We start from the raw sequence: 17,819 nt of genomic DNA, 5'->3' as shown, positions 1-17,819 counted from the left end.
ATCGAAATATTAAATTTAAAAATTTTTAATTTTAATTTTTAATTTTAATTTTAAATTATTTAATTTTAATTATTTAATTTTAATTTTAAATTTAAAAAAATTTTATTTTAAAAGAAAGAGGGACGCCAAGTGGATTGTAAATAATGATGTTTTATTCTAAAAGTGGCTATATTTTTTAATTTAAATTTTTAAGTTGAATTTTACATTTTACATTTAAATCGAAATATTAAATTTAAAAATTTTTAATTTTAATTTTTAATTTTAATTTTAAATTTAAAATTAAAAATTTTAAATTTAAAAAAATTTTATTTTAAAAGAAAGAGGGACGCCAAGTGGATTGTAAATAATGATATTTTAATCTAAAAGTGGCTATAACTCGAAAACAACTTATTTCTGGACCTATGTTTATGTAACTTTTTTTCCTTCTTCTTGGGTCCCGAATTTCTTTCCGAAGTACTTAAAAAGTACGAGCTATTTTCGGGACACCTTGTATATCATATATATATATGTATGTGTATATATACATATATATATATATATATAATATATATATATATATATAATATACATATATATATATATATATATATATGTATGTATATATATAATGAAATTATAGTAACGCGGTTTTTTCCACGTTTTAGCGAATCTTTACGTCCCTGATACTCATGGGAAGTATTTTTGTACGTTTACTCTGTACCTACTGTACCGTTTCGCTCTAAAACTATATCTATTGTTATCATTGTGATACTCGCTATACTGCGATCGTCTTTTGAATCGTTAATGTAATATTTACATAATATAATGTGTAATAAGCGGGCATGTATTTGATTACATTGATACATCACAGTGATGGAGATGTCTTCGAGAATTTTAAAGATTTTCAAACGCAGAGTGTATTGACGATATAGACTTACTATAGATTGTTATTATTATTATTGAAAATTGTTTGATCGATTACTCTCCAGATCAAGAGTATTCTTTACTCAGTAATATTTGGTATGATTTTTATAATGATTGTCAACATATACTCCGTTTTTCTCACTATAGCGAAACGAAATCATTTCCATACCTTAAGTCTGTCTCATTCTTTTCTTCTTCGTCTAATTAATTCCATATATTCGCGGTTACACGTGATTTACATTCCTTGGCATTTACACGATACCCGTGATTGCATTTTTGATCAGTATATGTGTGACTCGCCGTTGAATAATTAATCGCATAAACACAAATAATATACCTATTTATTATAAATGTACATACTACTGTTATTGTAATAAAGAAGAATGTGAGGAAAATATATATATCTATATATATATGATTATATGATTCTTCGATCAATGTGCTTTGTTACAGAGTTTTATTGTACATATTTCTTACAAAATTTTCGTATCGAAACAATCTCCATCTTCCTAATCGTTTATATATTTAATAAGGTTTAGTTCTGTGATGTCGATCACGACCTTTCCCATTGCTAATTTTAGTCAACAGCTTGCAGGGTGAACTTTGTTGCATCGTTTCCGCTTGCCGCCACACATTAATAATACCTCCTTCGCCAACTGTCACCAAACAATCGCTCTACATAATCAAAGGTACGAAATCATGTTGATAATTCTTTAAATTACAAAAAGTATATAATTCCTTCTAAATTTCTATTCACCTTTTCATGTATCCAACTATCCCGCACTATTTGCTTATTTCCTACAATGTCGTGACATGTTTCCAAACGATTCTTCATAATGTTTAAGCATCTTAAATTCTCCCTGAAAAGAATATGGATATTTTACTTGTAAATATATTCGAAACAATCGAGAAATTATTTTCTAAAATAAAATCTTCTAAGAATAATTTAATTAAATGCAAATTACACATTTTCAAGAATTTTAACGATTTTAGATAGTATATATATTTATAAGCATATTATGCTAATAAATTAATACCCTTTAGCTGTACTGGAACCTGTTAGCAGAAATGGTTGCCCAAATACATTTGTGGCATGGAATCTCACTAAATAACAATTATCAGGATCATCATTCTGCAAAAAACAAAATTTCTCAAGATTATTCTTCAAGAAAAATTATAAAAATATAGTAAGATAAGAACTTATAACAAAAAATGTACGAACCTGTGATACAGCCAGATGACTTCTTGTAAATGTTGCATATGCACTGGCATCTTCGCAATTCCATAATTGTAATGTATGTGTATGTGTTGTACACCATAAGGAGTCATCAGTTAACCAACCTAATCTATCCTAAAACAAAAACTGATATTAATATAAAGAATTTGTTCTATATTCTATTTTATATAAAATGTGCAAGATATTTCTCTCACCACTGATGATTCAGTGTTCAATGAGCATGTTAAGGCCAAGTCTTCCGAGGGCTGTGTGAGATCAAATAAATTCATCAGACCATCTGTACTACCGGATGCCAAAACATTCTGCTTAACAGGGTGAAAACTCAGACAAGTGACATCATCCATATGAGATTCCCAATATCCACCGAGGAGATTGTTTCTATTCTCTATTTTGGAACCATTATATCTTACATCCCAAAACAAAATAAATGCATCTCCACCTGTGTGTTCTGTTCCACCAGCTATAAGTCTATCATCACAACTAATATCAAAGCTGGCTAAAGGTTTTGTTTTACCATCCTCTGTGCTATCTAAAATATATGTTAAAATAGAAAAATATTATAACAGTTAAAGTTCTTACCGATGAAAAATTAGTTTATGATTATTAAAGCTAATAATTACCTATAAATTTTGCCACAACCTTTCCTTTAGCACGCAAATCGCATGCTGAGATTTGTCCATCATTAGTAGCGGTATATAATATATTTCTGGAATTAGGACTGAACTTAACTCCCACGATAGGCGTTTGATTGTGTTCTAGCGTAATCATTCGGCTTAAGGACTCACCAACAGAATATATTACACATGAATGATCAGATAATGCTGCACCAATCCTAAATTCTGGCTCACTGTAACAAGCAATGATTCGTGATTGAAAATAAAATTAATACATATGTATAAACAATTAGACCATTTTACATCAAATCTAAGTAAGAGTGTCAAAGTTTACTAAGTGTTCTAAGCGTTACTGACATTTTCAGGAAAAATTATGGCTACATTTAAACAAGTAGATTAATAACCAAAATTGTCGAAACTAAAAAAGATGTATTGCTAGATATACATGTAGATAAAAAAAAATATAATAAAAATATATTCATTTTTTTCGCAGATTTAACATGAAGTGCTTCATAGGGAAATTTAAGATTTGCCTTTGAGTCCCACAAACAGAAAGGATGTAATTCTGATCGTGCGACACCACCTCCTCCATTGTCATTATTAGCTCGCCTTTTTCGCCAATCTTCTCAGTATCTTGTTCGGTTCTTGATTCCGCACCATTCTCGACATTCAACCTCTTCAGAGACTCTACTATTTTCGACATGCTGCTCACAGATCGGAGAACGTATTTAGGGTTAGATCAGAAACATGAACGCGATCCGATTGTGAGTCGAATTCAGAAATGCCAAATTGTACAAACGCAACAACACGTTTACAGCGTGGAGGGAAAACGCACATTAAAACAATAAGCATGACTATCCCCTCCATGCGTTGTAAGTGTGCTCAGAGAGAGGACTGGGAGATGTCATGGCTCGCTTTTAGGCCGGGTCTACAATAGGTAATTTAAGCACTAAGCCTTAAAAAATTGACCAATCACAATCGAGTATTCTCTTCATACTTGACTGTGATTGGTCAATTTCTTAAGGCTTAAGGCTTAAATTACCTATTGTAGACCCGGCCTTAGGTGATCCCTGAAGCGATATTCCCTTTGTGGACATTAAAAACGTGGACATCAACTACAAAGCCAATGTCCATGACCGGTATTCATAGTCCGATCTTAAGGCTATAGCACACACTTTCCATAAGACATAACAATAAGGTTTCGACCAATCACGTTGCTCAATTTGGTTACGGACGGCCAAATTGAGCAACGCGATTGGTCGAAACCTTACTGTCATGTCTTATGGAAAGTGTGTGCTATAGCCTTTATATTTGAGATCGTCTTAAGTTCGAGCTTGAAATGCTACGCAGCTATTTGATTGGTTGAATGAGGTCTTAAGTCAACCTCCAAGCAGACTTAAGACGATCTTAAATATAAGATCGGACTATGAATACCGGCCTTAATGGACATTGGCTTTGTAGTTCATGTCCACGTTTCCAATATTTATAGAGGGAGTATCGCTTTCAGGGATCACTTAAAAGTACGCCATGACATCTCTCAGTCTTCTCTCTGGCCGTAATCACACTACGGGTTGCGGGCTTTGTTGCGATTGGAGTTGACCAATCAGAGTAGCCGGTCGACAAATTGCTTTATCTGATTGGTCAATTTCAACTGCAACCGAGCCCGCAACCTAGAGAACCTCTAGGAGAGAGAATGGACAACTGATCATGTGACATTTGATCAAGCTTTTTCATGATTGGCTGGCAGAAAATGTATCAATTTTAGCTATTGCGACGCCAATGCAAAATATGATACACACACAAATAGGTTAATATATGTGTGTCATGTGTGTCCTATTTGTGTGTCATCATATTTTGCATTGGCGTCGCAATAGCTAAAATTGATACATTTTCTGCCAGCCAATCATGAAAAAGCTTGATCAGTTGTCCATTCTCTCTCCTAGAGGTTCTCTACCGCAACCCGTAGTGAACAGGAAGTGCATCATGGGCTGCGTTCCAAAATTCACTGCCACTAATGAAAATCTATAATTTACGTGACGTACACTATAGATTTTCAGTACTGGCAGTGAATTTTGGAACACAGTCATTGTGTGCAAGTAACGTCGAGGATAACTAGTGTAACCTTACTCTACTGTTCGCGGACCATGCGTCTTTCGTACAACATGGCGACCGGCAAAGGCTTGGCTGTGATTTTCTTGCCGAGAACCATCAACTTAATTGGGAACAATAAGCTAAACAAGTTCTCGTGCAATGTTTTACAGCAGGGCAATGCGTGTCGGCGACACGTGGCGAGCATTGCGTCAACTGTCGGTCGCCCAAATTGCGGCAAAACAGAAAAAGGTAGAGTATGAACCCTTCGAGATCTATCTTCTAGATTACATCATTGTCCCGTAGAATTGCGTTACTTTCATTAACTTCGTCGGCTTGTCAACAACTTTCTCTCATTAGCGTTTCAATCGCTAATGTATTTGTATTCATCGTTTCTGCCATCACTTTATGTGTGACGCATACTCCGCATCTATCACGTTAACATAACCTATAATTTTAATTATCTATGTATAGAGTATACATTGTTCTAAAAAAAATTTGTCAACTGAAATATTTTCTTTCGAAACACTAATCTGTATCTATAGAATCAGCTGATCTGTAATGGAACTCTATTTTTAGATATTTGAGCAATTCAAATCTAATTCAAATCTAATCAAATGATTTAATTTAAGACAAGATTTTTAGATGCTTAATGATATTGAATTTTGTTTTGTTTTCTATTATTTATTTTAGATAATTTTGGAAGGATAGTGCAGCCACATAGAACCATACATATAACAAATAGATTGTTAAAACGCAATTATTATGAGATCCTGGGTGTTTCCAAAAATGCTTCAGCCAAAGACATAAAAAAAGCTTATTATCAATTAGCTAAAAAATATCATCCTGATACGAATAAAGGAGATCCGGATGCTGGTAAAAAGTTTCAGGAAGTTTCAGAAGCTTATGAAGTATTGAGCGATGATACTAAGAGGAAAGAATTTGATATGTGGGGTGCAACTTCTGAGCAAATGGGGATGGGAATGGGTAGTCAGGGAACCAAGAGTTACAATCAACACTGGCAATACAGGTCAACTATTAACGCGGAAGAATTGTTTAGAAAAATATTTGGCGATGCTGGATTTCAAAGCGGAGCCTTTAATGACTTTGAAGATTTTGCAGAGACATCGTACGGTTTTGGAGCGGCTCAAGAGGTATGCAAAGATCTGTAGCATTTATTTTCTAATTACATTACAGGACAAAGATAATATTCTTTTTGTTACACAGGTGATAATGAACTTAACATTTTCTCAAGCTGCCAGAGGTGTAAATAAGGATATCCAGGTAAATGTAGTAGACAATTGTCCGAAATGTCAAGGCTCACGTTGTGAGATTGGAACGAAACCGGCAAAATGTCATTATTGTAATGGTACAGGAGTGGAGACGATAACCACTGGTCCTTTTATAATGAACTCCACTTGTCGATACTGTCAAGGTACAAGAATGCACATCAAATTTCCTTGTACAGAGTGTGGAGCAAAAGGACAGACGGTACAAATTTCTTGTTTATTCGTCATCTTAAAAAAGATTTCGTTTTCTTATTTATTCTCATATTTTAATTACACTGCGTTTCTATAGGTACAACGTAAGAAAATAACGGTACCGGTTCCCGCCGGAGTGGAAGACGGTCAAACGATTCGAATGCCGGTCGGCAGGAAGGAGATATTTGTAACATTCCGTGTAGAGAAATCCCGGTATTTCCGCCGTGACGGCGCCGACGTGCACACCGACGCGGGAATCTCGCTGGCGCAGGCGGTATTGGGCGGTACGATACGAGTGGAGGGCGTATATGAGGATCTAACTATCCAAATAACACCGGGCACGTCGTCTCATACGCGAATCCGTTTGAGTGGCAAAGGGTTAAAAAAAGTCACTGGAATTGGTTACGGCGATCATTACGTGACCATTAAAGTCTTGGTACCTAAACAATTGACCGATAAACAACGGGCGTTACTACAAACGTACGCTGAGCTTGAGACCGATACCCCCGGCAGTATACATGGTGTAACATATAAAACAGACGGTAAGGATAAACAATGAGAAAAATTAAATTATCATTTATAATAGAATATATTCCTTTGACATCCTTATCGTATCTTACATGATATAATAAATATATAATAATTTATCTCCATTATACATACTTGCAAATCGCTTGAGTTTTCTCCTATTGTGCCTGCTACTGTATTGAATAAAACATTAAAATGTGTTCCATCGGCGTTTAAAGCAATCGCTGAAACGAGAGCTTTTCACTTACATGGAAATTCTTGCAATAATAATAAAAGTTAGAATAACAATGATGATTCATTGTGAAGTAGATGTATCGCTTCGAGTCTTTTTCATAAGTAGCTTCAATGTTTTTTCTAGGCACAGCAGGCCCAAAGGTGCAAACTCAAGCAAGACAAGAGGATCAAAATGATCAAAATAATCAAAATAATAGTCTACTTGGAAAAATTAAAAAAGCTATATTTGGATAAATTGAATTGTAAGTAAATTACTGAAGCATAATTTCTACAAATCAATTATTACATAAACATACATACTTTTAAGTTAATAGATCTAAATATTTTTTCTTTATAAATGGAATTGTAAATACCTTTATTAATATAATTTCTTAATTATATGTCTAGATTAATCAAAGGATTTAAATTAAATTCTTTTGGATCTCTTTTATAACATAAAGATTTCTTTTGGATCAATTTTGTGACACGGAAATATGATAAATATATTTATTACGATTTGCAAATTACCATTATGAAATTCTCGTAATTAGTTAAATTTCTGTTCTTTTTTTTCTTCAGATCTTGAATATTCTATAATAGGCATACCGAAAGAATACAAATATATTGTTACAAATTGTTGTTTATCCACAGGTACAAAAGAGAGTTATTCAGGTCCGTTACACTTAATAGAGTCTATACGAATAGCACTGGGAAATATGCCTGAATTTGAAAAACTGTCTTCATCGGAGCCCGAACATCCGGGAGATAAACGGCAGAATAGGTCTGTGCGCACCAAAGATACGTCGAATACCGATAGGAAAAATGACACTAATGGTGAAATGCAACGGCAGAAAATGCCTTAGCTATAATTGCATAACGTTTAAAGCAATCTCTTAAAATCTAGAGAATGCTATTCATTGCTAATAAATACAAAAATATCGCTAGTACTACTAAAAGGAATCGTAGAGGGGATACATTGCAGTCGTGTACACTTTTGATCAAGTTAAAAATAAATCTGAGGATCTGGATAATCAATAGTAAATAAATGAAACCAGTTTGATGTCGCTTAGATATCCTAGTTGTATAGTTGTATCGTAGCGTACAAGTTTGTCTTTATTTGTTACATCTTATTTAAATAAAGCATACATGGAGATACAAGTATACAAATCTATCTATTTTGATCGTGTGTATGTACAATGTATATTTGTAAAAGAAATCCACACAACACAATTTACATCCTTTTACATATACTTGGAACTGCATGTATTCTTTTACTTATTTTTTTTCATTCAGGAATTGTTTTCTACATGCATATAAATTGTACAAAAAATCTATGTTTTGACAATGTGGATCGATATGCTTGATAACAAAGTGCGCGCGCGCGTGCACATTTTAACTTACAAAATAAAAGATTCATCGTTCTATGATTTTTTCGCGTAGTTTAATTATCGATAGTTCGATAGTCCGCTATCGAACACATTAGAATACAAAACAAAGACAATATCGACTACTTAATAAGCACGCAAGAGGCCTGAAAAAAATATTGGATAAATTGAATGAGAATTTAAGCTTCGATCAATAAACCATATTTCAGTCCGATATTTGTGAGACTTTGCGTCGCTGATACTCGTAACACAGCTACCACTATCGCTGCAATAGTAACAGCCCCTTCTAAGTAGAGACCATATAATATTCGCACGTGACCGACAATGGTGGAAAGACCGCCCGCCGCAGTGAAATCCAATGGAAACAACACACTCGCCATAATCGGCCTTGATCGCGCTATACCAAAGCACAGTATTCCCAAAATGTAATAAGCAACTATAATAGAAACCAAAGTATTTCATTTTATTACATTTTATCATCTTAATATTACATTTTGATATATAAAAGCTACATTCTTAACTTGTTATTAATTTATGTACACATTTACATGAGAATAATTGTACGCTGTTGAAATAAGTATTTACCTGACAAGACAAATGGTAAGATTTTGACCCATCTTGGCATCGACATCGGGGAATAGCTGGATTCTCCGTTATCGGATCGCGCGCCTCGTCTAGCGAACGCGTACCTTTGTAGACGAACTGCTACCATCACACCGAAATTTAGTATCAGAAGAAAATGTGCGGGAATTCCAATAACGGCGAAAATTACTCCTACTGTGCGACCGGCAGTAGTTCGCGGAACAGGCGCTCCGAAACCTGTAAAATTCAACAATAGAAATAAGTCGAGAGGATACAAAAATTTTAAAATGTAAACAAAGATTGACATGTACTTCTGCATTTACACCAAAACAATTCTTCAAGCTAATTATTCAAGAATTAAACTCGACATATAATTGGCATGCCTAAAGTAGTGATTAGCGATACAGCGAACAGCACGCAACCCGGAAATGTCCACAGCTGTCCGCTATTACCGCCCTCGCCGTAGCCGGAACTAACGGCAATCAAGAGGAGTTCCTCGTGTTTGGCCACGTACTGACGAACTTTGTCACTCCATAACGGCTCCACATCCTGATCCCGTTCCGTACGCAATTGCCGCAACTCTGTCGCCAAACCGACCGCCAGATCTTTTTGCATGTTCTTTAGCAATACGACCTGTTCGCGCTCACGTGGTCCTTCCGCGGCGCAAAACGCCGCCGCGCCTGCCACCGTCCACATAACGAGTAGCCATAAAAGACCTGCAATGAATGTTAAATTATGTTATATATGTTAAATTAATTTAATAGATAGGCTTAAATGCCTTAAAATCATAAAACTATAAATCAGCTGAGCCTACCAAACTGTGACAACGATAACCGTCCCAAAAATCTTAGATACTTCCAAAATCTCGAAGAGTTGAAAGAAGAATTTTCGTTATCCTCTTCGATGTCTCTAAGAGACGGCAGTACTCTCAATCGTAGAGGTAATCCTTCTATGGTCTGAATAGCTACGGACTTTGTCCATTGTGTTGATATCATACCATTTTTCAAATGAGGTGAGATGTCCGTAGAGATCGTGGTCGGTGTATCTGTAATATCTATATTTTTAATTTGTAAATTTTATGTATATGCGGCAAAAGAGAAAACTAAATTTATAACACACATATATACATATACATAAAATTTATAAAATCTAAATTTTAAATTTAAATTTTAAATTTACATTTAAATTTTAAATTTTAAAAAAAAGGAATGCCAAGCGGACTATAAATTACGATATTTGTAACATAAAAGTGGCTATAATTCGAAAACGATTTATTTCCGGACCTGTGTTTATATAGCTTTTTTTTCCTTCTTTTTGTGTTCCGAATGACTTCCCGAAGTACTGCGGGCAATTTTTCAGACACCCTATATAATATGTGTATAATGATATTGTTCTTTTTTTTTAAGTTCAAAGTTCTTCAGAATGTACCGAAGAACGTTTGCAAAGAATAGTCAAGTCAATTTGTCTTTAGATTCCCGTTGAAAGTTGTATCAAGAAAACACACAGTGATCGATTGCTTGAAACTTGATACCGTATACATATTCCCTCTTCATGTTATACTGTCCCTTCTATATCAAACTATTACGTGATAGACCTTTCTTCATTGCCTTTTTATGCGCGTGTGAGTGATTATAGGATATTAATTATTGACTATCTAAAAATATTTTATAAGTTCTATCTGCAACATATCTTCAACTTTTTTTGCATTATTCTAAACCTTCTTAATACATACTTCAATATTTTATTTATATAAATATATATTATATATATAAATATATATATATATATATATATATATATATATATATAAATTAAAATTTGATTGCAACAGTCAGATAACACCTACCGACGCCGCAAATGACATCGTCGTCGTCGTCTCTCTCGTCGTCCTTTGCATGATGCTCCGTCATTTTCACGCGAAACTCGGTGAAACGACGTGTAGAAGCATCCTTGAAGAGAGAAGATGCGTCCTTGATCTGCGGATGAACCAAGTTTCTAGAGAGATGGTGTCGTTTTCCGGTGCCGAAGATGAGAGAGGACCGCGGGTCCACGGCATGTCGTCTGCGCGGCACAGCAGCGGCCACGACAGACGCCGGGGTGTGTGGTAATGTCGCGATATCCAGCACGTCACTGATGGGCGTCGCGACGCTCCCGACGGCCGGTGGTCGCGGAAAAAGTGGCACATACATCGGTTAAGGTCAAGATTGTGACCGCGCTCTACAATAGGATCATGTTTTTCCGTAATCGATTACATAATCGCCGATATTTCACGCGTTGTACTTTCCTTGTTTCAACAATCCTCGAGCCTCCCCAGGAGATTCCTCTCAACTGGGCAACAAGCACTTGTTGAATAGACTCATCTCGCCAGGCATTTCCCAGATGCACTTCTTCAATAATTCTCAAGAAACTGTACATTCCGCTGGGAATTCTTTATAATTTTAGCATTTTAGAGACTTAATCTCACGCAAAATTTTTATCGATGTACATTTTTTGTATTGTAATTTTACTTCTGTCTTGGATGTAACGACAGCAACGTTTAATTCATCATTTATTTTCAATAATCAATCCAAATTTGTGACAAAATTAATCATTATATAATCATTATTCATTCATATGTAACTAGAAACTTTTTGAGATTAATAAATTTTTATCCGTCGCGCGATCGCAATTTATTAATTTACTTCTATTTCTTGCAGAGCTTTTTTTCTCGCTTATTCATGCAAAAGCATGTACATAAGAGTTGGATCGATCAGTTCTGCACGGAAACAATGTCTTATATTTTATTAATTATAATACTGTCTCTACACTGTTGAATACACATTATATGAATTATGGAGACGATAACTAATTTATGGCATTTAACTTGGCAATCAACATGTGCTGTCGTATCTCTCACTTACAATTAGCTATAGCTTGCCAGTTATATAAATATTCTCAACCAGATATTTCGATAAATATTCACATATCTGATTTCATGACTAAGTCTCGATAATATTTCGAAATTTATCATCAAACTAATAATAAAAAAAAAAAAAACAAAGATAGGGAAACAGAAGCAAAATTACAAATATGCCTGGCGATTCGCTACCGTGAAGATTCGAGGAACTACTGGTCCCGTGGAACGAAATTTTCGTGCATTTGGCGCGTTGCATTGTCGGAAGGGAGTGCTGGTATACGTATATAATACTCTTATGTATGCAGATCGCTGAAATTAGAATATGCTCTTGAAATCAATGACGGCGACTCTTAAATGATCCATAGTATTTTATCTATAACTAATCGCACACACAATGTCTCACCTTTAGACACGCTCGTACGATGAATCTGGTATGATGGTGTAGCTAATATTCGACTCTACATCGCAATCGCGGCACGTGATTGTAATTGCTACAATGGGTCATGCAATACGCCGATTTGCAGCTTCTGACTTCTGTAATACGCAATAGTAATATTAATAATATAATAATTTAACAATTCGTAACTGCAATTGCTATGTTTTATATTTTACTTTATATTGTACTTTGTATTGTACCTCTCTTTCTTCATTTTTTTTCTATAAGTTTCATCGTTTATAAATATATAAAATATGTATATAATATTCTTCGTTTTGTTTGCGCAATCTTTTCGATACGCTCTCATTATTGAATTATCGATCATGTATATGTGTATGCGTGTGACCTTATTTCTTTGCATACATTGTTCTCGCGTGTGCTGTGCTTTATTTCACAGAGATTCCATATGATTCTACAATATATACACAGACAAATGAAATATAAAATATTAACAACTAAAGAGTTACAACAAACGAAAGAAAAAGAGAAACTTATTTTGTTAGAATTTATAAATCAAAATGAAAGTTTCATCATTAAAATTTATTTCGGATTGTTAATGGAGATAGTTCTATGTGTCATTAGCAGTGTCTTATTCTCTTGCTCCTGCAATCGCGGCTATGCATCCTCGGTTGCGCATCCTCGCGGTTCGCCAACAGCGTTTGCGCGACATCGATCCGCGATATTTCGCGGTCTCGCCCCTCGGTAAACGTCACCCCGTGCCAGTTCACGGCGGATGTTCCTCGGAGGATCCGCCGTTTGCACTTATAATATGGAACTTTGTTCTACTATTCTCGATCGACGACGAGATCGAGGAATTCCTGAGGTGCGTGAGATTAAGACTCGAACAGTCTTTCGTTATTGATTAATCAATTATAGCTTTACTTGCATGTGTCAAACGTATCGCTTCTAAAATCACTCCACATTACTAAAAATATAACAGCAACTGAACAATACAGATAATATGGAATAATTTACGTTTTATTTCTGCAGATATTTTTATAGTATGAAAAAGAATAGTAAGAAAATAAGAGCTTTAAATATATTTAATTATAAAATAATGTCATGAAAAAGAAGCGAAATGGAAAAGTGAAAAATATAAATTATCACAATTGCATTAAACTTATAATTGCACCACGCACTGAAGGCAAAGCTCAACAACATATCAAATCATATAAAAAATATACATATGAAATATGTACATTAAATATGTATATCTACAATATAGAGATATATGTAAATAATATCAATATAATATTATTTTAGAATGTAATATTATCGTGAGATATTAAATAAAAACTCAAATATTTCTTTCTATTTTTATCTTTTGTGAAAATAATTTTAGTTAAAAAAAATAATTACTTGTATATTCTCAAATAATTTAACAACCGATTAAACTATGCTATAGCGTCTTCCTCACAGAATTACTAGGCATTATAATCTTAATGCTATCGCGTCTCTTGATTTTGTAAATTATCTTAAATGAAAATTACATTTAAATGAAATTAATTAAATTCTAAATCGATATATATTTTCAGATAAGAAAGCGATGCGCAGCCTTGCTCGCAGGCTACTAGTATGGCCGGCATTTATGCTATCCCTCCTGGTGGTCGGTCGTTTGCTGTTCGGCCGCGATTTTCGATTGCCGACGACGACAATCGTTTTTCACGAGGACGATGGCATCTCGATACCAAGCGGAAGCCGTACGAATTTGCAGCAAGATTCCGGTCCGTCGGGGCCGCCCGCTTATGCGGCAGGCATGTATATGGCGGGTCGGCGACCCCGCAACGGAAGTGCCTGCAGATGGTACTATGGTCTGCCGGATGTTCTTTCTTATGCACCGTCCAGGCTCACTTGGAGCCCCGAAATCGGCGAAAAAAGTCCTTATAGGTACAAGGCTCCACAAAAGATTGTTACTTTTATTTTGCTAGAAAATATAATGAAATCGGAGCGATGAAAATATAATGATATCGAAAGCGGAGCACGGAAAAAAATTTGCTCGTATAATAAATGTATACATGTATAGAGAGAACAAATTTAATCAATTATGATATTAATAAAAATTTTTTAATATATATATTCTTATTTAAAATATATATTCTTATTTAAAATATATTTTTGTTAAACTTATTGCAGAAAATAAACTACTTTGCTCGTCTTTCTGTGAATGAATTCATTAGGCAATGTTTTTCTACTTCACGTGAATAAAACATATCGATTAATGTCACGATAATAAAGTGTTTAATTCGTTTTTGCATTAAATATAAACGATGGATGACTGATACTGTTACGATGGGAATCCTTTTCTTTCTGCAGGATCCTACCGTTTGTGTTGCGCAGTGCCACCGAAGCGACAGATGGGTTGCCCCAGATCACGCTGTCCACGCACGCCACCGCCGATCAGGTTTACGGGATCGTGGAGTTGGCCAGACGATGGGAGGGACCGCTCAGCCTGGCAGTATTTGCGCCAGGTCTCGACGCTGGCCTCGCTGTCGCTCAGCTTGATCGAGCTTGTCGGTGCGAGCCTGCCATGTACAAGGTCTTCCTCAATTTCCATGTCATGAATGCAATGTCATGCAATACTCATCGACCCTCAAAGTTTTCATACTTTTGTCGATATATCCGGAAGTCCATAAATGCATGAGTGCTTCTAGGACATTCTATAATATAAAACGATATTTTTTATATTATCGCATACATGCAAACATTTTTTATATATTTCTAAATAGATTTTTCGTTAGTTTTCATAAAACTTATTTCAGTTTGCTTATGTAAATATAATTTATTATAAGTATCGTATAAACTAGTTTAATTCTTGTTAACGGTTGAAATAATTTTCTAGACACGCTAAATTATTCACATAACATACATCAGTTGGCACGAACCGGCTTACTTTAAAAGCATAATAGATGCGGATTCCGTTATATCAACACGCACATTTGCGATTAGCATAACCGTTTTAATCCATATGGAATGTCAATTGTCTTAATTAAGATTCTATGGATTAAGAACATTTGATTATACATTTCATATAAATAGAAACTGAAGAAAAAAGTATTGAACCACTATAATTGCCTAATTAATTAGATCTTATGTACAACAGCATAAGAATGAAAAATTATACTACATAAAATCTTCTCAAAAACAAGTTAATATTTAACGTATATAATACAAAAAAATTGTAAACCAATAAAATCAGATATGTATTTATCAAAGTATGAGAGATCTTATTTAAGATACAAATCTCTCTCTTTCTCTCTCTTTTTTTTTCTCTCAATGGAAATTAAATATCTTGATAGATAATATATATCTTAGAAAAAAATAATCTCTAAAATTTAAAATCTATATTTCAAATCATTACTATAAAATATTGTTACTCATAGCAGATGTTATAACGATTTTAATAAGAAATGATAAGATATGTATTGTGATCGATTATCGATGCAATTTTCTCACCTTTTACAGATATCTATTCTTCTTGGAATACAAAATATTACCTATGCTTTCTCCTACTATCCTGTTTTCTACAGTACAGAATTCGCATCTTGATCTAAGGATTCGATGATTGCAGGTTTCCGTCCACTTGGTGTTTCCGGCCGGTCGACCACCCGCTCTAAGTGCGAAGAGTCGTGTTCAAGGCGATTGCGCCGCCTCTGATCTTCAATGGCGACAAGCCGAGACCGAGAGACAAAAGAGGAGTATGACATATCCGATCAATGTCGCCCGGAACGTGGCGAGGACGGCGGCGAACACGTCCCGCGTGTTGGTATCGGACATTGAGCTGCTGCCGAGCGCGCGACTAGCTTCCGGTTTCATGGACATGGTACGTCGGAGGCCGCCCAAGGTCGGCGTGATCTTCGTCGTGCCCGTCTTCGAGATAGAGTCCAACGAACCGCCGCCGGCGACGAAGCGCGAGCTCCTCGCTGCTTGTCGAGCCGGTCTAGCGGTATATTTTCATAGGTAAATTTACATGGAAATTTATGATTTCGGGAATATGTCCTAGATTTAAAAAAAATACCAATATACACCTATGTTTACATAAGATTTCTCCGTGAAATGAAGCATCTTTGGCGAAACTATGTTCAAATAAGATGGATGTAACAAGGTGAATCCTTCGTAGGTTCCTCTGTCCGCACTGCCAGCGATTTCCCGGATTGACCAGGTGGATGATCAGGCCGGATCCGGGCAGAGTCCGACCGTTGATCATCACCAAAAGGGAATATCCTCATCATAGGTGGGAGCCGGTTTTCATCGGTACGCGCGAGGATCCGCTTTACACGGAAGAGATGTCCTGGGAAGGAAAACAGGATAAGATGGCTCAGGTATTTTAAATATAGATTTTCTCTCAAATTATATTAAATGTAAAAAAGAAATTATAATTAATTATATATTATACTCTAGAAAAATATAAATTGATTTATATATGTAAAATTTATATATAAATAATTATATATAAAGTACTATTATTATTATTACTTTTATATACATATATATATATATATATATATATTTATTATATATGTAATATCCTAATAAATATCCTAATTTATAACTTAAATTTATTATAGAAAAATTTAGATTATATTATATTTAGATTATATATATATATATATATTTATTTATTTATTTATTATATATGTAATATCCTAATAAATATCCTAATTTATAACTTAAATTTATTATATAAAAATTTAGATTATATTATCTTTAGATTATATATATATATATATATATATATATATATATATATATATATTATAAATTAGACTATATATTATATCGGACTTTCTTGTTTTATATAATCGGGATTTTATATTTTATTCACCTTGTATACAGATGTTCGAGATGTGTCTGCTGAATTATCGGCTAGTTGTGCTCGACGGTGCCTTTTTAGTGCATACTCCGGGAATTAAGCGGAAAACGCACAAGCTCATCTCGGCCACGCAGGAGTTTTTCCGGCCGCACGAGAGGCGAAACGCCAGGATCTATCAACGCGTGACGAAACATTTAATCAAGCAATATCCGATTAATCGTAGATGCGCTCAATGAGACTTTTATGAATCAGCGTAATTCTTCGTCCTCGAGAAAAAAAAAATAGAGAGAAATTGCTTCGACGCGCACGCGGTGCCTGATATATCTGTATACGAACGATAGGAAAATATTTTTCGGTGACATCGCGAAAGTTTTAATTAGACTTATAGAAGAATATATCAATCGTTTTTCGAATATATCATCGCGGAAATAAAAATTTTTATACGCAAAAAAATAAATGTTACAATTTCACCTGCCTCCCGATCAAATTAAAATACTTGACATTCCAACGTATATTTTTCCAAGTTTCGATTTTTTAAATTACACATATCAACGTCCTTACGTCCTCAACCGCAAAGTACGCGTTACTAGAGTTATGCGGACTAGAATCTGAAAATAGTCGCGCCAAGGTGAGTCGCTATTGGTCG

The 17,819-nt window shown here is 34.7% G+C and overlaps 4 protein-coding genes and 1 long non-coding RNA gene across 8 annotated transcripts; 2 read left to right on the top strand and 3 right to left on the bottom strand.

The window, feature by feature from the left end:
• Nucleotides 1-1,343: 1,343 nt before the first annotated feature.
• On the bottom strand, nt 1,344-3,622 carry LOC105251264 (WD repeat-containing protein 89). Its single transcript, XM_011257917.2, has 7 exons — nt 3,288-3,622; nt 2,761-2,987; nt 2,335-2,669; nt 2,126-2,254; nt 1,941-2,035; nt 1,661-1,763; nt 1,344-1,578 (listed from the first exon to the last, which is right to left on the bottom strand). The coding sequence occupies exons 1-7, from the start codon at nt 3,455-3,457 to the stop codon at nt 1,429-1,431; spliced, it is 1,209 nt and encodes a 402-aa protein (XP_011256219.1). The 5' UTR covers nt 3,458-3,622; the 3' UTR covers nt 1,344-1,428.
• A 1,100-nt stretch (nt 3,623-4,722) lies between these two features.
• On the top strand, nt 4,723-8,135 carry LOC105251263 (protein tumorous imaginal discs, mitochondrial). Of its 2 annotated transcripts, XM_011257916.3 has the most exons (6): nt 4,723-5,094; nt 5,536-5,996; nt 6,070-6,333; nt 6,421-6,865; nt 7,210-7,327; nt 7,716-7,852. In XM_011257916.3, the coding sequence occupies exons 1-5, from the start codon at nt 4,899-4,901 to the stop codon at nt 7,317-7,319; spliced, it is 1,476 nt and encodes a 491-aa protein (XP_011256218.1). In that variant the 5' UTR covers nt 4,723-4,898; the 3' UTR covers nt 7,320-7,327; nt 7,716-7,852. The 2 variants fall into 2 exon arrangements, with proteins under 2 accessions (XP_011256218.1, XP_011256217.1); XM_011257915.3 differs by lacking the exon at nt 7,210-7,327 and having other exon boundaries at nt 7,716-8,135.
• Nucleotides 8,136-8,581: 446 nt separating this feature from the next.
• Nucleotides 8,582-11,434, bottom strand: LOC105251262. Of its 2 annotated transcripts, XM_025406955.1 has the most exons (6): nt 11,316-11,431; nt 10,878-11,248; nt 9,846-10,085; nt 9,415-9,747; nt 9,035-9,268; nt 8,582-8,885 (listed from the first exon to the last, which is right to left on the bottom strand). In XM_025406955.1, exons 2-6 carry the CDS (start codon nt 11,218-11,220, stop codon nt 8,629-8,631), a joined length of 1,407 nt encoding a protein of 468 aa, XP_025262740.1. In that variant the 5' UTR covers nt 11,221-11,248; nt 11,316-11,431; the 3' UTR covers nt 8,582-8,628. The 2 variants fall into 2 exon arrangements, with proteins under 2 accessions (XP_025262740.1, XP_011256215.1); XM_011257913.3 differs by having other exon boundaries at nt 10,878-11,434.
• A 1,500-nt stretch (nt 11,435-12,934) lies between these two features.
• LOC105251261 (beta-1,4-glucuronyltransferase 1) lies at nt 12,935-17,652 on the top strand. Of its 2 annotated transcripts, XM_011257911.3 has the most exons (6): nt 12,935-13,186; nt 13,899-14,250; nt 14,677-14,899; nt 15,932-16,320; nt 16,481-16,682; nt 17,197-17,409. In XM_011257911.3, the coding sequence occupies exons 2-6, from the start codon at nt 13,910-13,912 to the stop codon at nt 17,407-17,409; spliced, it is 1,368 nt and encodes a 455-aa protein (XP_011256213.1). In that variant the 5' UTR covers nt 12,935-13,186; nt 13,899-13,909. The 2 variants fall into 2 exon arrangements, with proteins under 2 accessions (XP_011256213.1, XP_025262657.1); XM_025406872.1 differs by lacking the exon at nt 12,935-13,186 and having other exon boundaries at nt 13,910-14,250; nt 17,197-17,652.
• LOC112637366 lies at nt 14,885-17,349 on the bottom strand. Its single transcript, XR_003122520.1, has 4 exons — nt 17,186-17,349; nt 16,389-16,651; nt 15,858-16,300; nt 14,885-15,020 (listed from the first exon to the last, which is right to left on the bottom strand). It is a non-coding gene; the product is annotated as an uncharacterized LOC112637366 (long non-coding RNA).
• Nucleotides 17,653-17,819: the final 167 nt, after the last annotated feature.

Source organism: Camponotus floridanus, unplaced genomic scaffold (assembly GCF_003227725.1).
Source record: "Camponotus floridanus strain SB8 unplaced genomic scaffold, Cflo_v7.5 scaffold16, whole genome shotgun sequence".
Lineage (NCBI taxonomy): Eukaryota > Metazoa > Arthropoda > Insecta > Hymenoptera > Formicidae > Camponotus > Camponotus floridanus.
Note: the sequence above shows the minus strand (reverse complement) of the source record. Positions and strands in the feature narration are given on the sequence as shown.

Coding starts and splice junctions, on each gene's coding strand:
- LOC105251264 (XM_011257917.2), bottom strand. CDS start 3,457: ATGTCGAAAATAGTAGAGTCTCTGAAGAGGTTGAATGTCGAGAATGGT. Junction 2,988..3,287: donor TCTGTTTGTGGGACTCAAAG/GCAAATCTTAAA, acceptor TGCTTGTTACAG/TGAGCCAGAATTTAGGATTG. Junction 2,255..2,334: donor TGAACACTGAATCATCAGTG/GTGAGAGAAATA, acceptor TTTTTGTTTTAG/GATAGATTAGGTTGGTTAAC.
- LOC105251263 (XM_011257915.3), top strand. CDS start 4,899: ATGCGTCTTTCGTACAACATGGCGACCGGCAAAGGCTTGGCTGTGATT. Junction 5,997..6,069: donor GTTTTGGAGCGGCTCAAGAG/GTATGCAAAGAT, acceptor TTTGTTACACAG/GTGATAATGAACTTAACATT. Junction 6,866..7,715: donor TGTAACATATAAAACAGACG/GTAAGGATAAAC, acceptor GTTTATCCACAG/GTACAAAAGAGAGTTATTCA.
- LOC105251262 (XM_011257913.3), bottom strand. CDS start 11,220: ATGTATGTGCCACTTTTTCCGCGACCACCGGCCGTCGGGAGCGTCGCG. Junction 10,086..10,877: donor CGATGTCATTTGCGGCGTCG/GTAGGTGTTATC, acceptor TTAAAAATATAG/ATATTACAGATACACCGACC. Junction 8,886..9,034: donor CTTACCATTTGTCTTGTCAG/GTAAATACTTAT, acceptor TTTCTATTATAG/TTGCTTATTACATTTTGGGA.
- LOC105251261 (XM_025406872.1), top strand. CDS start 13,910: ATGCGCAGCCTTGCTCGCAGGCTACTAGTATGGCCGGCATTTATGCTA. Junction 14,251..14,676: donor GGCGAAAAAAGTCCTTATAG/GTACAAGGCTCC, acceptor TTCTTTCTGCAG/GATCCTACCGTTTGTGTTGC. Junction 14,900..15,931: donor GCGAGCCTGCCATGTACAAG/GTCTTCCTCAAT, acceptor CGATGATTGCAG/GTTTCCGTCCACTTGGTGTT.